This window comes from Atractosteus spatula, chromosome 21 (assembly GCF_055471065.1).
Source record: "Atractosteus spatula isolate fAtrSpa1 chromosome 21, fAtrSpa1.hap1, whole genome shotgun sequence".
Lineage (NCBI taxonomy): Eukaryota > Metazoa > Chordata > Actinopteri > Semionotiformes > Lepisosteidae > Atractosteus > Atractosteus spatula.
Genome location: NC_142726.1, coordinates 13,904,307 through 13,927,325, shown reverse-complemented (window position 1 = coordinate 13,927,325; position 23,019 = coordinate 13,904,307). Strand labels below are relative to the sequence as shown.

General features: G+C 37.4%; 1 protein-coding gene across 1 annotated transcript in view; it reads right to left on the bottom strand.

Annotated features, from left to right (window-relative positions):
• hydin (HYDIN axonemal central pair apparatus protein) overlaps positions 1 to 23,019 on the bottom strand; it is a 90,326-nt gene that overhangs the window by 60,820 nt on the left and 6,487 nt on the right. The window contains exons 4-13 of the mRNA XM_088938762.1: positions 22,765 to 22,899; positions 20,446 to 20,645; positions 18,403 to 18,527; positions 7,788 to 7,989; positions 7,126 to 7,309; positions 5,708 to 5,807; positions 3,968 to 4,086; positions 1,258 to 1,481; positions 841 to 908; positions 100 to 332 (exon numbers count right to left, since the gene is read on the bottom strand). Coding sequence (XP_088794888.1) covers positions 100 to 332; positions 841 to 908; positions 1,258 to 1,481; positions 3,968 to 4,086; positions 5,708 to 5,807; positions 7,126 to 7,309; positions 7,788 to 7,989; positions 18,403 to 18,527; positions 20,446 to 20,645; positions 22,765 to 22,899 — 1,590 coding nt within the window. The remainder of the gene's footprint in view (positions 1 to 99; positions 333 to 840; positions 909 to 1,257; positions 1,482 to 3,967; positions 4,087 to 5,707; positions 5,808 to 7,125; positions 7,310 to 7,787; positions 7,990 to 18,402; positions 18,528 to 20,445; positions 20,646 to 22,764; positions 22,900 to 23,019) is intronic.

The window sequence follows — 23,019 nt, the reverse complement described above, 5'->3', positions numbered from 1 at the left end:
AATATACTTTTGGACAAATTCTTTAGTTTCCAAGGAGTCTTTAAAGCATTAAAGCTCTTCATACTGGAGGTGAGAGCCAGCTTCTGCAGATCTTTGCACCTGAATGTCAGTCAGTCCCTGGGCACGGACAGTCCCGTTGCTGGGGGTCACAGTGAACTCTCTGGGCCGGTCCCCCTGGCTGAAGTTGGCCCAGGTCGTCCTGTTCATGTCTGAGACCTGACTGGCACTGGTCATGCTGGCCTCCCCACTTCCATCTCCAGGAACACGCAGAGTAAAGGTCATTGGCACCAGAGAGGTGTTGTTCAGGCAGCAGGTCAGAGTATGAGGAAATCCTTTAAAAGTGAAAAAAGGATGAAGCAAGTATTCAAATCTTTGGCCAATTACTAATTCCCATCACAGATTAAATTAACCTCACTAGCCCAACTCACAGCACTTGCAAAACAGAGACATTGAAAATGGGTGGAAAGACTGCATAACCTGGACTAATTTCTCCTCACTGGTGAGTGCACTGAATAAGCCCACTCTGAGTTTAATGCCAAATGAAGGTTTAGCAACATTAAGTTTAGTTCACATTCCCCTCTGTAGTGTGCACTATTGTGTTCTATTGTTGTATGAAGTTAATGTTGACTCAAAGAAACTGACAGAAGCAGTTAAACTTTGATATTCATTCACCACAATGAAATAAAACTAATAAAAACTCCCTTGTATAAAGATACAATAAAGTAATATAAATAAAATAATTTAGATGCTGATTTAACATCTGCATTCAATGCACCGTTAGAACCCACAAAGTACTCTAAGGTACTAACTTTTCTCCATGATGGTAATGTATGGACTCACCAAAGGACACATCTCCAAAGTTAAGCTCTGGCACACTGAAATGAAATGTGGGTCCCATCACACAGCCCCTGTGAAATATATGTTGAGGACCTATTAATTCAGCAAATTCCACAATCATACACTTGTAAATTGAAGCTGTAATGCACCAGGGTAGACATGAAGGTAGTCAGTCACGGTTTACTTTACAGTGAATGAGAAAAGAAACCATTAACCGTCCATGGTGCACAGGACAGGGACTAACTCCTGAGCTCAGTTCTAAATCTTTATCATGAAGAAGGTTTCAACAGACACAAAGAATTCACAGCTTTGCTCTTTCCTCCTTATTCATAGCTTCAGCAGAAGCATTAATCACATTGGGCAAAACATGTTATATGAATTTATCCAGAATAAAACTCTTTAAGGAAGTGGCTCAAATACCTGAAGATGATGGCGATGCCCTGTGGATTTCCTTCGATGGAGAAGAAGAACTCTTCATAGAAGGCTCCCAGGATGCTGGAGGAGAAAGTCACCTCCATAGCCTGACAGCCTCCAGGTGGTACTGTGCCCTCACTGGGGCTAAAAGAGAAGCAGGCACCCAAGGCAGAGCTGGGGGGCACAAGGCTGAACGTGGCATCAATATGACCCTGGTTAGTCAGCAGCACCTGATGGAGAAGAAGAGGCTTAATGCATTTAAGAGGACGTATACTTGTAAAGTCTGTTCCACCGACACGTTCTGTTGAGGCTATCTTGAATTATCTTGAAATCGGAATTTGCACTCTTCCTGTAATGGTAGTGCCAACCACTGGGGACAAGCTTGCTTGAATCCCAGCCAACATTAAATGAAATTTCACTCCAAGAAGCACAGCCAAGCCATTTTCCTGACCTCCTAAACTGGACAACAGTGACTGTGGAAACTCAACCCTACTTACTGAGAGAGGAACCCAGACCTTTATGTAAACCTTTTACTTAACAGCTAACTCAGTTGTATGGGCAGTTCAAACTTAGAGGTTAAGCAATAACCTCTAACGTTGAGTCCCAGTTTTATCTCCTGCTGACGCCTACTTTTCCCAAGCCACAGCATCTGTGTTGAAGAAAATGATGAATGTGAACACTCATTCTGTTGTTGAAAACAGAACAAAATGTCTTACAGTACATCTATTGTATTTCTTATATTATCTTACATATAAAATAGATATATCTTACGGATATGTATCAAAAGAGAACAGGCTTTGTGTGATAACGTCTCTGGCACACCACAGATGTTGATATAAATGAATATTTCTGATTAAAGGTGGAGCAATATAAAGGCAGAAAATGATGAGCCTTTGAGAACTATGAACAAGACAAGCACCTAAATCATCTTACTCATTAGCTATAGATTTATTCAGTCAATTTAGAAAAATCATGTCTGTTACAACTCTTAAGATCTCATGTATAACATTTATAGCTGATGTATCAAAAGGATACAATTGTATTTTCTGGGTAGATGCTATTATTTAATTGTATCCTTTCTCCCAAGTTAGGGTACAACAAAGCCATCAGCCAGATCATTCATCATACAGTATTTAGTTTAACACAAGAAAAAAAAAAAGAATGCATACAGGATCCCTTAAATATGTAGATTCAGTTCCACAGATTACCAGCTATTTTTCTGCGAAAAATAAATGAAACCATGATTATTATTATTTTATCATAATTATTATTCATAATAAACTAGGGAGATTTTGTTGAATAGGTATTTTCAAATAAATTCACATCTAGATGAAATCTACATGTCTTTGTACAAAATGGATCTGAAATTTGCATTAACAATCATATACACACAAGAACCTAACACAATGAAGAAAAAGCGTAACACAAGTTGTGAGAGCCACACAAGCACTGTGCCAAGCAAAGGGAGAGTTAAGCCTGCGCCACCAGAAAAAACAAGTTAAGGACACCATGAAGGAAACAACTGAATGCTGATGGGCCACAAACTGTATGTCATATCTTAAACAGGACTCTTGAGTGGGTGTCAAAAGGTGCCTTATACTGTATGACTACTGAAGTACAGAGTGCGTTTCCTGGTAGCACCAATCAATCTTGACACACAGTGTGATTTAAAAAGAACTCCTGCTTCTAGGAGAGGTTTTAGCCAATGTACATCATTGACTCAGGAGGACATTTTTTGCAGGAAAACAAAACACTTTTCACTAATATTCAGCTCTAAAGCAGAACACATTTGCTTTGTTTTGAAGTCCCACCATTCCTGAGTGAATGTACTCAAACTATGGCAGGCTATGTTCAATTTCTTTAAAACTTGTGATCATACAGTAGTTGATGAATTTCTTTTAAAATTGTAATCAGAACTAGATGATAAGTTTACTATGTAAAGATTTGATCCTCATAAAAGGGTCCAATGCACAACACTGTGCAAACTGGTCTATATTATTGAAATACACCTTGTATTTCTCCTTATATGGGATACATTCTCATAGGAATGTGGATAATGTAGTAAAAAAAAATAGTACAGAACAAAAATGGATTATTTCATTGGCCAAGAGAATCTGTTCTGCTGAAACCATTATCACTTGAACCTTAAGTAACCAACCTACATATTGAGGAATTCATACTTCAGAGCCCGAGGCACGATGGTAATTAAAGTCTGGCATGGCCCACAGCTCAGCTCAGTTTGATCTTCAAAATTCCCCATATGCTAGAGTCAAGATGATCCCAAATTCTGTGGATACTCGTACTTTCTATTAAGAATCAACCACAACAATTTAAACACAGACAAGACACCGCTCTTAAACATGCTGGAGCTTCTGTGAATAATTAAGCCACAGAATTCATGTTGTATATATAGGTAATAGAAAAGAAAAAACATTACAAACTTTACTCCCATTCTCTTCAATGTTCTCAAATGCAGGTCTTGCAGAATGCAACTACCATTATGATTTTAAAGGCACAAGAAACAGTTCACATGGTCATTCACATCTTTGTGAGTACTGAGACAGTGAAGCAAAACTAAGCAAAACTAATACAAAATTATATTTTTTTCACTTGGATCAATCAAGTTAAATTAGTTTTAAGTGCTTTTGTGGCACACTGGATTTTACTCTCGGCTAATGTTCCATCATGTGAGTCATATTTTTATTTCTGCCAGTACCTCATAGCTGTGTTTTGAAGCTACAAATATGTTTCCCATGTCCAGTTGGTCAAAGCTGAACTGCAGTTTAGGTCCAATGCCTTCTCCTTTAATCCTCAGAGGCAGACGAGATTCCCGACCTGAGGGAAACAGAGCTTGATCAGTCTTCCTGCACTGGGCTGCATGTCAAATCTGAGGTGAACATGTCTTAAATAGATGGCCTTTTCTGTGTCCTCTGTAACTGCTTGACAGCAAGAGCTCTTCAACTGATCTCAAAAACCCCTCGGTATTTGTTAACACCACTACCCATAGTTAGAAAAATATTAAAACATAAGAATCTTTTTATGTAACTCTTCTGACAGTGAACACAGCTGGGGAAGAGTCTGTTTTTAAGTTGATTATACTGCAAATGAAGTTCCGTTTAGTGCAGGGATGGAACTAAAGAGCTAGAAGAGACAAAACAAATTAAAAAAAGAAAGATTAATTCAAGACTTCAGCTATGAGATGTGAAAATGAAGGTAGATCGGTAGGCACAGAAGCACACTGAGTAGGTGGGTTGCCTGGATTCCACTGAAATATAAAAGCACTTAATTGGAAATCCATGTGTCTAAAAAGAGGCCTTTCTGACCTTAAACCAGCAGAAGTTCCTTTTAAAAGTGTATCAAAAAGTTTTATCTCCATTATAATTATACAGCTTTTGAAATATGTATGTTAACAAAAAGAAGGTAGATCTTCCTTTTCTGAAACAAAATGAGTGGTAGCTTTAAGGAACAAGCCTTGTTAGGAAAAGTGGGGCTCGTACTTTACTGTATGTGTTCTAGTCCAGACTACAGAGAAACAAGACAGACGTTATATGGTGACCGACAGAGGACTTTTTCTCCACTAACAGGTGATTATGGTTTAAAGTCTTAAATTATCTACTTGAAAAATCTCAACGCACATTTGAATATTGCATGATAGATACAAGGGACAGAAGGCTGTTGGACTTTTTTAAAATCCCATTTGATGTATACCATTGCAAGATCTACTAAAGGAGGAATACAAGTCTACTGAATATTCTATGAAGGTGGAAGAAAATTAATTTGGATGACAGCCAGGGTACAGAGTTTCCTTGGATTAATAATATCACAATAACCTTGACTAATTAGCTGTCATGCTGGTGCAGAACAAAGGTGATCTGGATATCCATGAAACCTTAAGAACGCATCCCTAGGACTCTAGGTAGCCAGGTTGAGAAAAAATTCCAATTAAACTGTTCAATTACTTATTTATTATCGATGACAGGGGAGGAAGAAAGCAAGAGCTTTGACCTCTCCAGGCTGAAATGTTCATTGTCATAAAGCTGCAGGGCCAAGATCATGTTCCAATTAAAAAATAATATGCCTGTGTAAATATTTAATAAACCTTGAAATTGGGTTACAGGTAAAAATATATTTTGCACATAGTGTGGCCAATTAATGTCCAGCTTCCTCTATATGGGGAAGTGAAGTGATGCACAAGGCTTTCCTCCCAGCAACTAGCTTCTCAAAGATGACCCTGCTCAACTTGTTAATTTAACCAGTCACCCAGTTTCGGAGTGTACACGATGACAACAGCAAATGAACCAGCCCTCTAAACTCCTGGGCGTATCACAATCACAAATGTTTTCCAGACATTTTTCCCCATTTAGAATAATTGTGGGGTAGGGCTGATAAGAAATTTTAAGATGGTACTCTTTTGAGTAAAAGATACTGAATGGGACTCCTGGTTTACACTTCTTACCTGTAATGTCACAGTACACAGTTTGTTGGTAAATCTTTGCCTCTTTTGGTTTAAAAATAATATTCACTTCAGCAGTGGAATTTGGCCAGATGTCACCTTCCTGCGAACACAAGACAACAAGCTAAGAAAGGAAAGCTCAGCTTCAAACCTATAGCACAGTTTTTAGTTCATCCAGTTGAATGCTACTAAACATCTTTTGCATGAGTGACCATGAGGTACACAGAATATAAAATGTTCAAATTTAGAGAGGAGTAGATGTGTTGCGTTTTGTAATCAGGATCAGAAAAATGATTTACTTCAAGCTTGACTGGAAAACCATCAGAAAAATCTGTGCTTAGTACTTAAATAAAACTCCTAAAAATGTAAGATTGGAAGCAGGAGTTTGCACGGAATGCAGAAAGGTGCTAAGTCTTAAGATGCTGACAGTGCTTCCCAATGCTGCAGGGTGGGTCTTTTAAGGCTACAAGAAAGAATTATGTAAGACTCTTGGCTTTACTTTACATGGTGTTTATTCTGAGAAGTGACAAATTGCATGTACCACATAATCACAAAGGACAAACCTACAGGAATGAGCCTGTGTTGTAGATATTAAAGGAATGTTAAAAATGCTGCATATGTTAGGAGTGAAACTGGTTTTACACCTGTGACTGAAACAAACGCTTAGCACTTTGCAGATCAGTAATGAAATCTGTATCTGAATCTCTTTCTGCTCAATGGTCAGAATAAAAGAATGAAAATCAGGATAACACCTCACAGAAGCCACTGACTCAGCAAACTTTCTTATCCTCTAAAGGCCACGGAGAAACAGCAAGACTTTCCGTTAAATTAAAAAAGAGCCATGTCTTAAAACCTACTTCAGCAAGAAAACATCTAACAAAAAAAGGAAACTTTCACAAATCACAATGCGATAAAAGAAGTACAATTCACTGCATTTGACCACATTAATTGATCATGTAAAAATATTGAACGTCATTGTTATGATGATGAAGGAAATGCCTGCTCAAGAACAGGTCGTACAGGGCTGAGAAGTGTGTTATTGCTGGATGACAGAATATGGCTAGACAGCATTTCCCATTTGTTTTAGAAGGGCAGGTGGTATTTCATCAAGTGGAAAGGACCACTGTACTATGTGTGATTTACGGAGCTACAGCACAAACTGCTAAATCTCATCAGTCACTGTTACCTTCCCGAGAGTGGGCTCATAAAAGAACAGGACAGTTGAGATGTTAAACAGCAACAACAGAGAATGGCGCAAGCCGAATAATCATATCAAGAAATGTCACATGACATGAAGAACACGAGTGGTATTTGCTCAAATTTAGTCAAAATGTTTTTTGTATGCAGCTGTAATGAAATCATCCGTGTCAGTGACACAGATGAGCTTGGTATCCCCAGGGTGGAGGGCCATGACTACCCACCAGCGGGTCGAGGGCAATGAAGTCATCGGAAAAAGTCAGCCTGTCCTCCTGCAGCCTCCTCCGCCGGTTGAGGAAGGTGCGGGAGAGGATGGAGAGCCTGTCCCGGATGGTGGGGTCGGCGTCGCACTCAGCCAGGAAACTGTCAGTCTCTTCCTCCTCTTCCCGCTGCAGATCCAAGCGGAACCTGGAATCCGGGAAGGAACCAAATATGTTGAAACCTGCCATGGATTGCTGGGAACATTAAGCGCCCAGCTTCACCAAAGAAACAGCTGGCTAAACGCTAGAGTGGAAGTGGGTTATAGCACAGCCACAACCTGCAACTGATGTACGCCTTCAGGCAACAACATATGCTGCTGTTCCTTACAGACATTTCTCTGGAAAAAAGGCATGGTCTCTCTTAAACTGAGCCACTGTGTTCCACTGGGCAGACAGGATAAAGACTTAAGTGAGATGGCTGGGCCAATCTACTTATCAAAAAACAACAGCTCTCCTGATGTTACAGAAGATGGCACAGGAAAGGGATTAGTGAGGGTGCAGTTGCCACCCTGTACCTGGGGCAGATCAAAGGCACATAGAGCATCAGGAGCTTGCACTACAGTGAAACTTGTCTGACCCCTGCCTGGCCCATTTGTGCCTCTGTTGCTATGAACACTGTCACGCACCTGAGCTTCTGCTGATCCTCTTCTTCCTCTGTGCCAAAGATTTTCCACTGGAAGTGGACAACGATGTCACTCCTATTGATTAGTGCAATGGAGCGCTGGTTGGCCATAGTGATGTATGTTTTTTCGACAATGACTGAGTTTTTGTCCAGGCGTACATTAATGTCTGTGGCTGCTCCATACAAGCTGATGTATATATCCTCCCCTAAAAGTGAAAGAAGAAACCAAACTGGATCTATTAGGCAGGAGGAGGAAAGACATCGCAAGAGATGCAGTGCCAGGCACAGTCACCAAGATGGTGCTGTTGGGTAAGTAACCTGTTCACACAGCCTGTGCTGCTGTATACCAGTGATAACAATGCACTTTTGGTCTGAAAAATTGCATCATGCACCACAAATGCTAGAAGCAAAAGAAAATACAATGCAAAAATTTGTAAATTCAAAATGCATTTTGTTTACGACTTTGTTTTTATTCAAAGGACACAGTGTTATTTTTTTCTTCTGTAGCATAGTTGAGGTATCTCTCTACTAACCAGACCCCACCCTGGTACACTCATTGTCTCCAAGGATAAAAAGCATCTGTGCTGTAGAAACACCTGGCAGAAACAATACTGTTAAGACAATAATAAACTGGTATCCTGTATATACAGCAACATTGCTTAATTACAGCAGTAAGCAATGGGATTATTGTTTCATATGCATAACAAACACCCCTGTAACCTGATTAGGATTAATTATCTTTATAATGATAGCAATATACAGTATACTAAACTTTAGGTGTTAATCATTTTAATGCTTTTGATAGAGGAATGAAAATGTGATCCTAATACGGTGTGCTTCGAAGTCCACTTTGAAACTTTGCAGAGATTCCAAATGGGACAGGATAGATATGAAATATGTGGCAAAATGTTTAAAGATTTTCTGCTTGAGGAACAGAACAGATTTAACCCAAGACAGAGAAAATAAAAAAAAACTAAACAAGCAGTATCCCATGTGGTTCAACAATTCAGTTAGGACAAGCAAAAGGGGAAAGAAAGTACAGTTAAAGAAAACGAGCACAATGAATAGTAGGCACAGGTGAAAAAAGAATATTAGCCGAGCCAGGAGAGAGATGGAAGGGACTATTGCAATGGAGGCTAAAATAAATGATAACAGGTTCTTTCAGTACTGCAACAACAAAAGAGCCATAAAGTAAGTAAAATGTATTTCGGGACAATAATGAGAAATGTCTAGACAACGAAAGGGAAACGGCCAATGTACTAAATGAGTCTTTCACAAGGAAGGAGTCAACAGCATGCCTCGGACAACAGAAGGAGAACGTTCTTTGTTAAATGAAACATCAGCAATGAAGAGGCAGAAGTGTTTCACTTACCAGAAGCACATAACATTAATAAATCTTGCGGGCTGATAGTGTCTTACCAATTGTGCTTGTAAACAGGAGATATGATTTAGAAACCATTGATGTACCTCGTCCACTGGTCACAGAAGACAGGGGTATTCATTGCCCATGGACTGAATAGTTCATGTAGTGCCCATCAATAAAAAGGGCAACAAAAAATAAGTAATTCTAGATTGATATGTCTAACATCTAGAGGATTGCCTACAGTACATAGAAACAGAATCCCAGGGGACAGTCTACTTGGATTTAGAAAAAGTAAGTATTGCTTAACCAACGCTTGGGTAGTCTCCGAGCAAGCAAAAACTGTGACAGACACAGGCAGAGCACATGATGTTTTTAAATTTTTAAGGGAGTACAAACACATTTCCACATAAAAGAATCTCAAATTACATCATAAATACATATTATAATGACTGATATACATATTCCCCTATGATTGATCTTTATCAAATCATAGAATGATACTGTATACTGTATATACTGTAGGTTTTAGTATTTTATTTTTATACCCCAAATAAAAGTGAAATTTGCCTTCAGGAAAAATAGGACTGAGTACACAGCTGACAACCCCACAACAGATTGACAAACAAATTAAAAGCATCATCTCTAAGGACAGGGGAGGCTGTGCAGAGAAGCCCCATTCCCTAGGCAAATCTGTGCACTCGCATAAACAACGACTGCAGCTCATTTTAAGCACTGAATTGCATACAGGCTCTAAAGGTTATTACTGTATTTTAAACAGTGAAGGCACCTGGATCCAGAGCTCTATCCACACTCTTCTGGCGGTTCTTTAAAGTGTAATCTATCTACTTCTCACCTGCCATCGCAGTGCACAATCCAGCTTAAGAAATTGTCACCTATTGCAAGCTACATTATCGACATGGTTGGCTTTTTAAAAATAAAATTCAATTCATCATTAGTGTTTCCCGCTCAGAAAGAACCTGACATTTTTGCGGGGGCATTGTAATGATTTAAATAATGCTGGTGCAGAGGTTCCATTCTTATTGATAATATTTAAAAAAATCACATCCACAGTAAACAGGAATAAGGTTCAGAACTGCAATGCATTATAGAGGTTTTTACGACACTCTCTTTGGGAAAAATGCATCTTGAAATGTTAAGAAGAATTATAAATAAATCTAATCATTTCAATATTCTAAAAGAAATATTTGCTAAACTCAGACACTTAAAAGGGTTCAAATAAATATTGTTTATCTTTACTTATAAAAATATTAATTGTCTTTCACCGTTACAGAGAGTGGATAATGTAATGTGGATACAGTCTATTGGGAAACAGAAAAAAATCATATTTGCTGGGTACAAATAATATTATCTGGGTAGAAATAAATCATATTTAAACAAATATGATCCCTTTGAAAATACAGATTTCATATACAGTACTCTCCTACATATAGAATTTTATGAAACACACACATCTAAAGTTTTTTATTTAATCTAATCTTCCCTGAGCCTACAAAAGCTCTGGAGTGAAGGGGCATTGAGCTAAATCTCAATATATACTGATCGATATTACTGTCTTTGGGAGGCATTAAAAAGATCAGCTGAAAAAAAGGGAAAAAAGAAGTAAATACTCTTTCCTACTCAACAAAAGTCTTCACCGTCTCAGGCAGGCTCAAAATCCAATATAAATGAAGATCTTATCAGCCTTTAGAAATCAGAATGGCTGTGTGCCCAGCACAAGGGATTGTTCTGGAATGATCATTTCTGTCATAGGGAGAATGTTAATGCGGCGAAAATGCAGTCGGAGAAATCAAGCAGAATTGCGTCTTTGACAACTTGCCATTGAGTAAGACACTCTGTCTTTGCCCTTTTACTAATCTGTGCATTAAAAAGAAGAGGAATGAACAATATAAAAAGTGCAGACCAGTCCAAACCCTTAAAACCTCTGGTTTTGGTGAGTTGCTATTGATAAGTACAAATCATGTTTACCAAACAGGCTAGATTTGGTACATTATAACAAGTGGACTAGATGGGACAACTAGCCTCTTCACATTTGTACCTGTTCCTAAGTAAAGCAAGCAAATAGTACCAATAATGTGTACATCGCACGTGAAAAGTCCTCTTTCCAAATATGTCCTGTCTGAAGAAAAACTGTAACTGTGTCCTTACAACTTTAAAAACTTCAGCATATTGCTCTTATTTTAATATTTTCGTCAATCTTTTTAGTATTAAGTGGAAAACTGTATAACCAGGTATATACAGTTTTTTTTCACTAAAAAAACTGGGTGTATGTGTTATGGTATTAAATGACAGAAAACCCTTCAAAATAATTTGTGCCTTTAAAAAGCAGTACAGCTTCAGTCTTCACAGAATATGGAGCACAGGCTGAGGCCTTTCTTTAATAGAAACACCTTTGTGCACAGAGCGAAAGACAATAAAGAAAAGAAACAAGTCATTGAACTTGTCTTGTGAGAAACTTAATCCTGAGATAACAAGCACAGGAGGTGCTTAATCCGCCTGAATAAACCTGACACCCTCTCACAGACTGCACAGTAACCCTGTGAGATAGGCGCATACAGCCTTGCCCAGTTAAAACAGAAATGATCTGCTGCAATTGTGAATGTCAGCTCGGAGTTACCATGCTTTGATTGTCTATGACCCTGTCATTTGGTGATTAGTGCTTGAAACTATGACTGGTGATTTTTTTTAAAAGGTTAATGAAAATAACTCTTCTCCACACAGAGGTTCTACTGTTCACATTCTTCTGATCAGTAACCAGTCCAGTCTAATTGCATATCAGTGATGGCATCAGTTATGTTGTTCTGCTCTTGCCCATGTGAGAACACAGACACAAGATGCCACTACAGACCAGCACATTTACATTTTTCTAAATACCAAAGAGCTGAGCTTGATAATATGAAATAGCAGGCAACTGCTACTGCAAATCGCAAATGCTTAATGAGAAAATTGAAATATAAGTAACATTGCTTAGAGTTCTGAAGAGCTTAGCAACTCAGAACCCTTCAATATCATTTAGCATAGCCAACGTTTTTCACCCACAAAACAAAAGGCCAACATGTATTACTCTTATAATAATAATAATAATTAATAATTGCTTACACTTTTATAGCGCTTTTCTGGACACTCCACTCAAAGAGCTTTACAGGTAATGGGGATCCCCTCCACCACCACCAATGTGCAGCATCCACCTGCACATTGGTGGTGGACATACTGCACTTATAACAGTATGAATGTAGAAAGGCATAAAGAAAAGATAATATTTTCTATATTTCTCCAAAACTAAGCTACTACGGATACAAACAACCAAGATGTTGGCGACTAAACTAAAGGTGCCTGATATACTGTGGATAATTTCTTCCATAAGACTATTTTTCTTAATAGGTAAACGAAAGACATGTACACTAGTTTTAGTTTCATGAAAAATGAAACTCAACTAGCCTCTAGAAGTATGATTCATAAAACCAGTGCAAAACAGCACCGAGGTCGCTTGGTTCGAAAACAATCAAACAAAATACACTTATTATGTAAAATGTGAAAACACTGGGACTCACTCTTGTGTAGGGGAAATTCTTTTTTCTTATGAACATGACAACTCCCCTAATCAAATCAATGTGTTCTCTGATCAGGTCAATATATACTTAAAATAAGCACATCCCTTCCAGTTATATATGTTCAGTGTTGCTATCCAAGAGAGCAAAAGTGAAATCATTTTAACATTGAATTTCCTTACAGGCCGAGGTCAAGCTGTTCAATTTAAGGTGTGCATGCAAAGTGGCAGCAATACAAAACGGGAAAGTGATATTTAATGAACTGTTGCCAAATCAATATAGGTTTAGTTTAAGACCTATCTCATTTTTCTCTTAATTGATCCAGGCCTTGTCTTGCAGCTGTTAAAGGCAGCTCAGCTGATTGAAGGAAATAAAATCCTTCCTGACCACTGCACAACGGTACTTAATAAAGAGTCTTAAGCTACAATAATTGTGCCACAGAAGACTGATTATATAAGTTAATTTCACTGTGTAAAAACTGTAAAAAATCGTGAAAGTCAAAAGGCCCGAGTCTGTAATTTAGCATCCTTTTCTTAAAACAAGCAGTGTTAAATCATCCTTACTGTACATTCACTAGAGGTATTAAACTGATTCTGGAGCTACTATATGAATGCAAGATATGAAACATTACAGATCTTCCTTTGCTGTTCTATAATGGTGTTTGAGGGTATTAACATCATACACGACACATACAAATTTCCTGATGCACTTGTACCTCAACAGCATTAAACATCTTGCAGCTAGATCTTGTTGGATCGGAGAATCTGAGCAAGGCTGGACCTCTAGGACAAACCAGTTGCTTCTGCAAAGTGGTGTTGGTGGATCAGTAGGTGGTGCTCTTCTATCTGGACCAGAATTTCCACTCCAGTGCGCCTGTTTTGGGCATACGAGGAAACTGTGGAATTTGAAGTGCAATCTTCATTTGGCTGAGATATTGAATTGAGGTTCTCACAGCTGTACTTCACTGTTGGATGAAGTAGGACACCTCTTAAATATTTTGAGATGCTTTTGGATGAAAAGTGCTACACGAATACCAGAAATTATTAGGATTATTAATTTACAGTATATCACTCATGGGATTGATGCTGTGGAAAAGCATTGTCAAAGTTAAAAAATATATAACAATTCTAGCTGTCATTCTCAACAAGGACAATGAGACTCATTGAGTCATGAATGAAATTATTAATTCGTGCTTCCTATGATGTTCCTGAAAATGCAGGTGCCAGATAACACTTTAAACATGCATAATTTCTACTGCTAAACATCAAGAGTTCAGTACTGACTTCAATTTTCTGAAAGCCAAATTTCAAAAAGTATCCAGCAAGTGCCTGTCACATTTCTGTGGAACACTTTCAGAGAAGCTGTTGTTCCTCGCCTCTATTCATGAAAGCTCCGCATACAGACATGTGTTGTAGAGTCTATCTGCAAATATTTCAAAATGGCAAGCCTGATAGAAGATTTTTGTTTTTTTTTGTACTTCACATTAAATGGGTGTTTTTTCTTGTTTTCTTGGCTGATTATTGAGTCTGCGAACACACTGTGTTGAAGAAAGAAAAAGCCAAATGAAAGGAAAGCCGCACGAGATTGAGCAACTTTATCTGCTACCTGTCAAAACATTCCCCATTTTCCTTTGTGCTGCAATGTGGGCATAGAGTATTTAAACAAGGCTAAGCAGACAGGTGATGTAAAGGCACAGGCGCTGTCTAAAGAAAGCATAGGGAAATTATTAAAATTAATGCAAATGTATGGGTACATTTCAAAATTGCACTGGCTAGGCTTTGAAATCATTTTACTGCAATTCCAACAGCTTTAAAAATCTCCTTCCCATTCTCTCCTATCTCCTTCGAATTGTAGACAGATTCACTTTTTTCACTTTCAGGTAAAATAACATAAATCTCTTCCACATATAGTATAAAGCAATGCCAGAATGAGTGTTTCTTTTACACTACATTATATACAGTAGAGTAATAAGTACAACATACACAGGAAGTCTCCCCATGACAGTGGAGAATATCTTACACTTTATCGTGCAGATAAATAGTTCGTGATAAAGGCTGTGTTATAATTTACTGTACATGTCTACGTGAAGCTGTCATTCTTGAAAACTGATTGACCCAGCAGTTTTGTGAAAGTATACAAACTAAGCACAAGCTGATGAGAACATACTGTAAATTATTTCAAAAAGCAATCTGATGCAATATCTATGGCTAATAGCCCAACTGGCAGAGCATCACTCCCTTGCTAATAATCAACAGGTTTGCAGAAGTGGAGAACAGCTTTTATGGTGTTTGTGCCATTTTGCCTGCTTCAGGCAGGCCCATGGGGGCGAAGGCGACCTGCACACCTGGCCTCGGGAGGCCCTGCTACCCCTGATGCTCACTCATCACCTCCCCAGCTGCAGTACTGGGACCAGGAGGTGTTTTCCAACAAAACAATAAATGCCCAAACCATCCATTTTCACTTTCTTTTTTCATAGATCCTAATATATATACAGTCTGAACTGCTTTTAGCATGAAAGACCTTAACCATTTCAGCACCCACACTCATACATTCATAAAATATCCAACGAGAGGGGGTTAGTTAGGATATAAATGTGTATCACTATATTGGGGCATTAGGACACACACTGCAGGGTGAGCACCCCCTACTGTTCCTACTAACACCTCTTCCAGCAGCAACCTTAGCTTTCACAGGAGGTCTCTCATTCTGGTACTGACCAGGCTCACACCTGCTGTATGTAGCTTCAGTGGGTTACTAGTTGTGAATTGCAGGGTGATATAGCCCCTGTATTAATGACCTTTAATACAAACTGATAAGGAGCTGGATGAACTCATAGACAAACCAGGAATTACCCCCACGAAAATGTATTGAAAAGATACAATATCTAACACTGAAAAACAGTTTAAAAAATATAACATTTATATAACTAATCTATATAATATTTTTAAAGCAGATTTCTGAACTTTAATTTCTCAGCCCAGGCCAAGATTTCCATGTCTAGCCTGATATTTTCTTAGCTTATGATCCTTCTTGATCTGGATAGAAAACATGAATGATGAATACTTCTCTTCTGAAACTGCATTTTATTAAATTCAAGTGAAGTCAGAAGATACCGTTCAAAACTGAAAGCAAACAAATTACACAACTAACACCAACATACTGTATGGGACATGCTTTCTTTAGAAACAAGCATTGAAGCTTATTAGTCTATATAAGACTGTATATCAAGTTCATAAAAATAAAAATAATGATGTTAAATTAAAATTAAAGGGCTTAGGACTGTTAGGAACAACTACACCATTAGTGTGTGTCATATTAGAACCACCTAACCTTAAAAAATCAGAGAAGGGGAAACTAAAAATGATACTGCTGTAACTTGACTGAAGTGTGTTTTTTAAAAGAACACAATAAAATCTTAATGCTCCCAACTTTCAGCAGACCTGTATTTTCACACAAAGGTACAGCAGATCTTTTTGTGAGAATGAAGGAGAGAGACTCCAGCATCGACAGCTGAAGTGCCAACCTCATATAAAGACACACATGGGCCAAACTCCACACAGTTGCACACAGGAACGCATGCTTTCTTCACACAACAACAGATGATCACTTCAACCTACATAAATTCATAATGCTACATGACACTGGCTGTTTGCCCACAGTGAAAACTGTGAACACACACACATACAGTATATGCACTGCTGCTTTGCATGTACACTGACACGATTCAGCTTCATAAATGACACACAGCATAAAGACACTGACACAAAACAAATAGAAATAAAGTGTCTTTTTCCTCCTTCATCGTCAGTGCAGGGGGTTTCTCTTCTCCTTTCAGAACAGATCCTGCCTACTGGGATGCTGTTGCCATTGTCTACCTCTGAAAACCTCAACCTCTTGCTTTGAGAAATGATTTCTAGGGAACAGGATAAAATCTACTAATGAACAGAAGAACCAGTCAGGATTTGGTTGCCCAGTGTCGGTTCATAAAAAGAGGACCAATTATTCTGACCAATTATTTTTTTCAATAAATTCAGAAAAACAATTTAAAAACGGAGGCAATTATTTACTATTTAACCTTTGTACTTTTTAATTTAGCAAGTGTCACCCAGTTCACAGAGGACGTGAAAAGAAAAAGCCTGAAAAAAGAGTGGATATGAACATTACCAAAGAGTTTACTGTACATTCTGAGCCATCACTTGATGAAGTTAGCCATTTGGGTATAGTGAGCCTCAGCTATTAATATGGTATTGAAATAATACTTGAAAACCGTATATGATTATGCAAATTAACACATCTCTCAAGGGTAAAACAAATAATGAGTATTGACTGAACTAAATCTAAAGCTAGCAGTCTAAAATATAATAACTCAAACATCTCCAACAACATACAGTACGCTAATGCTGTAAATCCTAGGCATAGCTATTAATAGATTATATTAATGAATTATTTTTTCACATTAGGTACAGTATTATCCCCGATAAGGTATGTCTGAGGGGCTACATACTGAGCTGGCCAACATTGTTAACATAAAATAGAATATCCCAGGAATTATTTATGTGAATTTAATTGTTAGAATTACAGGCCATTTCAATTCAGTCTTTAAGTCTATGAACTACTGTATCAGTTAATCGAACACTGCTAAAACAAATGCAATTTCCTGATGGTAATATAAATTGTAAATTCCTCTAGTCATGGTAATTCCTGCTTCAGTTTTTATGGATTATTTTTCTTGTTCATTACGATTCCCAAAAGATGTGACACTAAAATTGTCACTCCAGTTGTCAAATTAGTTTAGATTGATTGGATAAGGGCAATGTAGTGGGAGACTTCTGAACACTGAATCTGGAAATCTTCTCCTAAACATAAACTGTTTCACAAGGCATTGATGTATAGAACCATTTTACTGCTTTTGCGTTTGTTTAACAATGGTGGGGTTTTGCTCTTTTTGGAAAGAAACCAGCTAAATCCAACACATCATTATCAGAGTGCTTAGACAGCATAGGATCAGGCTACAGAGGCACTGTAGTACTTCATAAGCAACAGGACATAACAGAGAAAACACAGAATGAAAGAAAATGTGTGTATTATTGATGTTTCAGATTGTTTTACATTTGTGGTGACACACTGGTACAGTTAATCCCTCTACTATTTTATATATTTTTAAAGATTCAGATCCTGTTAACATGAAATTGCATGTATTGTCTTTCTATTGTAATTGGTAATGAGGACCAATAATGCAATAAAGTGGAGGATTCTGAACATGCTGTGCTTTACAGTGTGAAAAACAAATTCAACACAAGCAAAACAAGAAAATAAATACTACTTCTTAATGTCCTGTACACTGAAACAATGAAAGGTGGATATCATCTGTGAGTTATATAATATTATGTACAATGAGATGAACATTCTGGACAAAACAAAGTCGCACATGCTTCAACCAAAACTGTATCTGTCTGTTCCCAATCAATAGATAGGATGGAATTTGTTCACGGAAGGTTGCTCTCTGTACAAGAACCGAAGTATGGTACACTGGCATGTGATTTTGAGATGAGCATTAGGGTTTAGGCTGGAGTTAGGAAGAAGCCTAGGGTTGAGGTTGTGTTTTGGGTTAGAGACTGAAGCCTCTAACATATTCTACTTATATTTACACAGGAACACATTGGTGGGTCTGAAGTTACGGTTGCTTTTACCTGTGTCGTAGTGTAATACAAGGTCCTGGGAGTGATCTCCCACCGTCTTGGGAAAGAAGCTCACGGTGAACTGCGTGCTCTCTCCAATTCCCAGTGTTCCCAAGCGCGGCTCCACAGAGAATGGGCTGCAAGGTGATTAGGCCAGATCAAGCGATTAAAACACAGCTCTGCTCAGTTAAAGAATTCACTAGTAATTAGTACACACAGAACTAGAGCACCACACAACCTTAATAAACCGCACCTTCAATATACACCAAGTATTAGTACAGTTTGCATTTTATGGCTTGTCTTTTATATTGTAAATAAAGAAAATAATGCAGAAAATAATGCTTCAGATTTGTTATCAACAGATTTTAAATGATTAATTAAACAGTATTGTCAGTGGTTCACTTTCTTCATATCTGAAGCCATGTATTGAAGGAATTCAATACCAGCTTGTGGTTATCTGGAGCATGAATGGAAAAAATATTTTTCTAAATAATTTATCTGTCAATTCAACAGCGAGGGACAAGTGTTTTGCAAAGCATTTCAGAACCTTTGTAGCTGATGACTGTCTCTTCCAATTTCTTTTCAGCGTGATAATCTTTTAAAAACAGGGTAGTTCTGAAAGAGGGTTACATCAGCCAGAGCCCCCAAGCCACTGCTGACCTTTCATCTCCACATACCAGCCCAACTCTTATTGGACTGCGTCACAGAGTAACCACAGAGTAACCTCTGAACATGACACTGATAAACACATGATGGCGTAAATACTAAACAATTTAAGAAGGCACATTTTATGAAAAGATTTACTTTGTTAATGACAAACTGCTTAAAGGTCTTTCAGACTGAAAGAAAATTAAGTGTTTGTTTTTTGTATCATCAAAATATTTTACCACCACCTAGTGTAGAATAATATACAGATCCATCCAATACATGGATGTTGTTAGGGATTCAGATAATATCCTTTCTCCTCAATTTTCTCACAATATTGTTTTTAAATTGTTTTAAATTAAGGATTCAGTTAGTTTCCATTCAGTGTTATTCTAAAATTGTGATTCTGCGATACAGTATTACAAGTACATTAAAAATACAATAAAAACTATTTTTTTCTCTTACATTACCAAACATGCCAAAAATTAAATCATTTAAATTAAATATTATTCAGTTAAAGGTTTACTAGTTCATAAGGTTTAGATTAGCACTTTATCTAAACTATCTAATCAGTTGGTAAAACATTATAAAAAATGTTACATCACTGCAAAACAGACATCCATCTGAAACCTGTGCATTCTACTTTTTGATGTTCTTTAGATATGACTGAATGCAGCAAATGCATGTTAAAAAAGCTCAGAATTAAAAATATGCTTGTGATATGAGAATTATTTTAATATTCTGGAATACACTATTACAATGTACAATTCTATATTCCTTTTCATACAAAAAAACATTATCATCTCAGATGTTGAAGATGGGGAGGCAATCATAAAAAAGGAAACAATTCTAAGTTAAAGCAACATGCAAGTGTTACGTTTAGGTACCTAAAGTGTTGAACTGAAATCCCCTACTGAGATTACAATTTATAGCAATGGCAAGCAGAGGGCGTCAAAATGGTCCAGGATTGCATTACAGTGTAGGAAGCCCAAGGGTTTAAATGGGCTTACTGCTAGAGTGTCTTGTTTACATAAAAACGAATGCATCTCTGCAGGTGCATGTCCAAGCATGAACCCTGCCCCAATCAGCTTCTTGTAAGGTGATCTCCCTTCACCTGAACACAAAACAAACTACAGACATCGCTGCTGATAGCTTCCTCCAGCCAGTGCAGCTCTGCCTCCTGCACAGATCCCAAGCCATTTAGACTAGAATGTTTTAATATGTTTCACCATAAACTGTATAACCACACGCCAATATCAGATCCTGCTGAATATGGAATTAAACCTCTTATTGTAGTTTGCAAATCAATTTTTAGATTAAACTCTTCAAAGTGCTGTGAAGAAGGTAATGTGACAAAGCATTTGAAGGAGTTCAAGCGTTTGCAGGCGGAGCACGTTTCTTCTTCCATACCTCTCAGTGCTGAGCTGGAATCTGGCCTCGTTGTTCCCAATGTTTCGCACCAGCAGTGTTTTCTGGGAGGAGAACTTCACTGGGCAGAGGGAGAAGTTTAGGTGATCAGGGAAGTCCAGGATCGCCCGTGCCCCAATGGCCCGTATTGGCACCTCAAACTTCTCTCTTTCAGTGATGCAGACCAGTTTGTGGGAATAATCCTGCCAGGGGAGAGGACAGGACTATCAGAGTAATGTGAAAGCTGTCTTATTCATTAATAGTCTTGAAAAATCTTGTGCAGTCTTCTGCAGCAAATGTAGCCCCTATTGGCTGGTGATCTTCCTCAGGAGTATAGAATCCAGCAGGTTACTATATACATACTGATTATATACTGATTTGGGCAATAATATTGCCATGAAACAGAGTTAAATTTATATCACATAAAAAGAAAACACATACAAAGTATTTTATAACAATTATCCACACATAAAATGTGCTTGTTAATTCTTGACTGGACAGTGAGAAAAGAATCTGTTGTTCTGCAATGATAGGTAACCCATCAGGCCACATTGATCAAGCACTCGTATTACAGAACACCACAATACAAACAAGAGTTAATGGAGATAAATAATAAAGTAAAACAAAAAGGAACTCGGAGGAAATTGACATTTTATTTCATTACAATCCAACAAAAGCTATTTTTTTTGATGACTTGGAGAAAGCAATTTTCTCTGCTTCATACAAATGACTTGAATTCATGATTATCTTATATTGTATGCCAGCATTTCATTGGATTAAAATGTAGTGAACTATGCTGATCTTAATAATATACAAAGAGTCTGAACTAGATTAACAAGTGATTTGAAAACAAGATATTGAAAATCTGATGATCACAACTGATGTGGTGTGGGTGTAGAAAATGCAATACTGAGTTTGGTTATTAAAACAAATTCTGCTACACTTATTATTTATAAGATCATTAACAGGGAAACAAGCTTTGACATTCATTTCTATTATACTGTCATTACTGAAAAAATAAAGCTTGAAAATCTTTGCATATTAAATGCTTGTAGACTGAAAATGACATTACAAATGAATTCCTTGGTTTACACCATCATTTCTTAAAAGCATTTTCCTTCAATGTCTGTTAGTATTATAACACTGAATAATGTATTAAAAGTTGATAAACACTGAAGAAAAATACTGCGTGCATAAGGATTAAAATTTCACTGTCTACAAATAATTTTAGCATATAATTTTTCTATAAAATTATTTTACAAGCTAATTTATTAGCACTATATGACTAATCATTTAACAAGACGAATGGTAGTGCACCCATTAGGTTAAAAAAGGTCTTTAGACATGCAGAAACATATCCATAGTGCCTTATAAAAATATTCACCCCCTTCCACCGATTCCCATTTTTTAATTATAATTTATGTATGCATATTTTTAAGTGAATACTTTTAATTAAAAGTGTTCAAAAGGAAGAAGTTAGTAAAAGTCAAACTCCAAAGAAAAATCAAGAATTAAAATGTTTTGATCAACTAAGTACTCACCCCCTTTATTATGACAAACCTCAATTAATTCAGGTGCACAAAATTACTCTGACAAATCATATAATCAGTTAAATATAATTTATATATAAACAAATTTATATCAAAGCATAGAAGGCAATATTAAATCATGACTCATTTCTGTGTGGAATCTGTGGAATTCCTCCTCTCTAGCATACAATTGACTTTTTTTAATTCCTGTACTTTTTTACTTTTTTGTGTGAGCTTGAGATATCAACAATCATACAAAACATTACTTCAGAAGCCTCTTTCCCTCTGGATAACCACTACATTAAATATTGTTTTCGGGCCCTTTCAACACATCAGAATAATCTATACAAAAAGGATTCTGTTTCATACTAATTGAGCAATTCAGCATTTGAAAGGGTACAAGCTCAGTCCTTAAACTGCTGCCAGTAAAATGGGTGCCAGACATCAGCAAGCATTCTGATTTTCTGCAAGGTGCTAAATAAACACTGTGGAGTGGCTGGATGTCTCAACAAAAACCTTTTCAACACTAGATTTCATCAATGCGACACAAATCTTTTGATTACAGATTCAGGAGAATTAGTCAGTCAGTTCTGGGCTGGGTTTTGTTTTGGGTTGAGTTTGATTTCTACCTTGATTAATTTTATGAACACTAACCTTTGAGACTGTTGTGTTGCATAATCTGACACAAAACTGGGCCTTATGTGGTAGTGATGTCTGAACGGTACAAGGGAGGCTACATCCTAGCATATGTAGGAAATCATTCATTCTGTCCCACTGAGATATGCTGCAATACCTTGTTCTGTTCTGGTGTGAAGAGGATGGTGAATGTGGAGGCCATGCCTGGTGCAACTTTATTGCAGACATCCAGGGGGCTGATGATCCTGAAGTACGGAGAATCCTGCTGAACAACCTTGACCAAACGGGGAATCTAAACCAAAGAGAAACACAAACCTCAGTTTAAGAGCACAGGGTAAAAAAAAGAACTCCAAAGCCTTCTGATGTAGAAATATATCTCAAAAAAGAAAATTGCTATGTATAAATGCAAAAA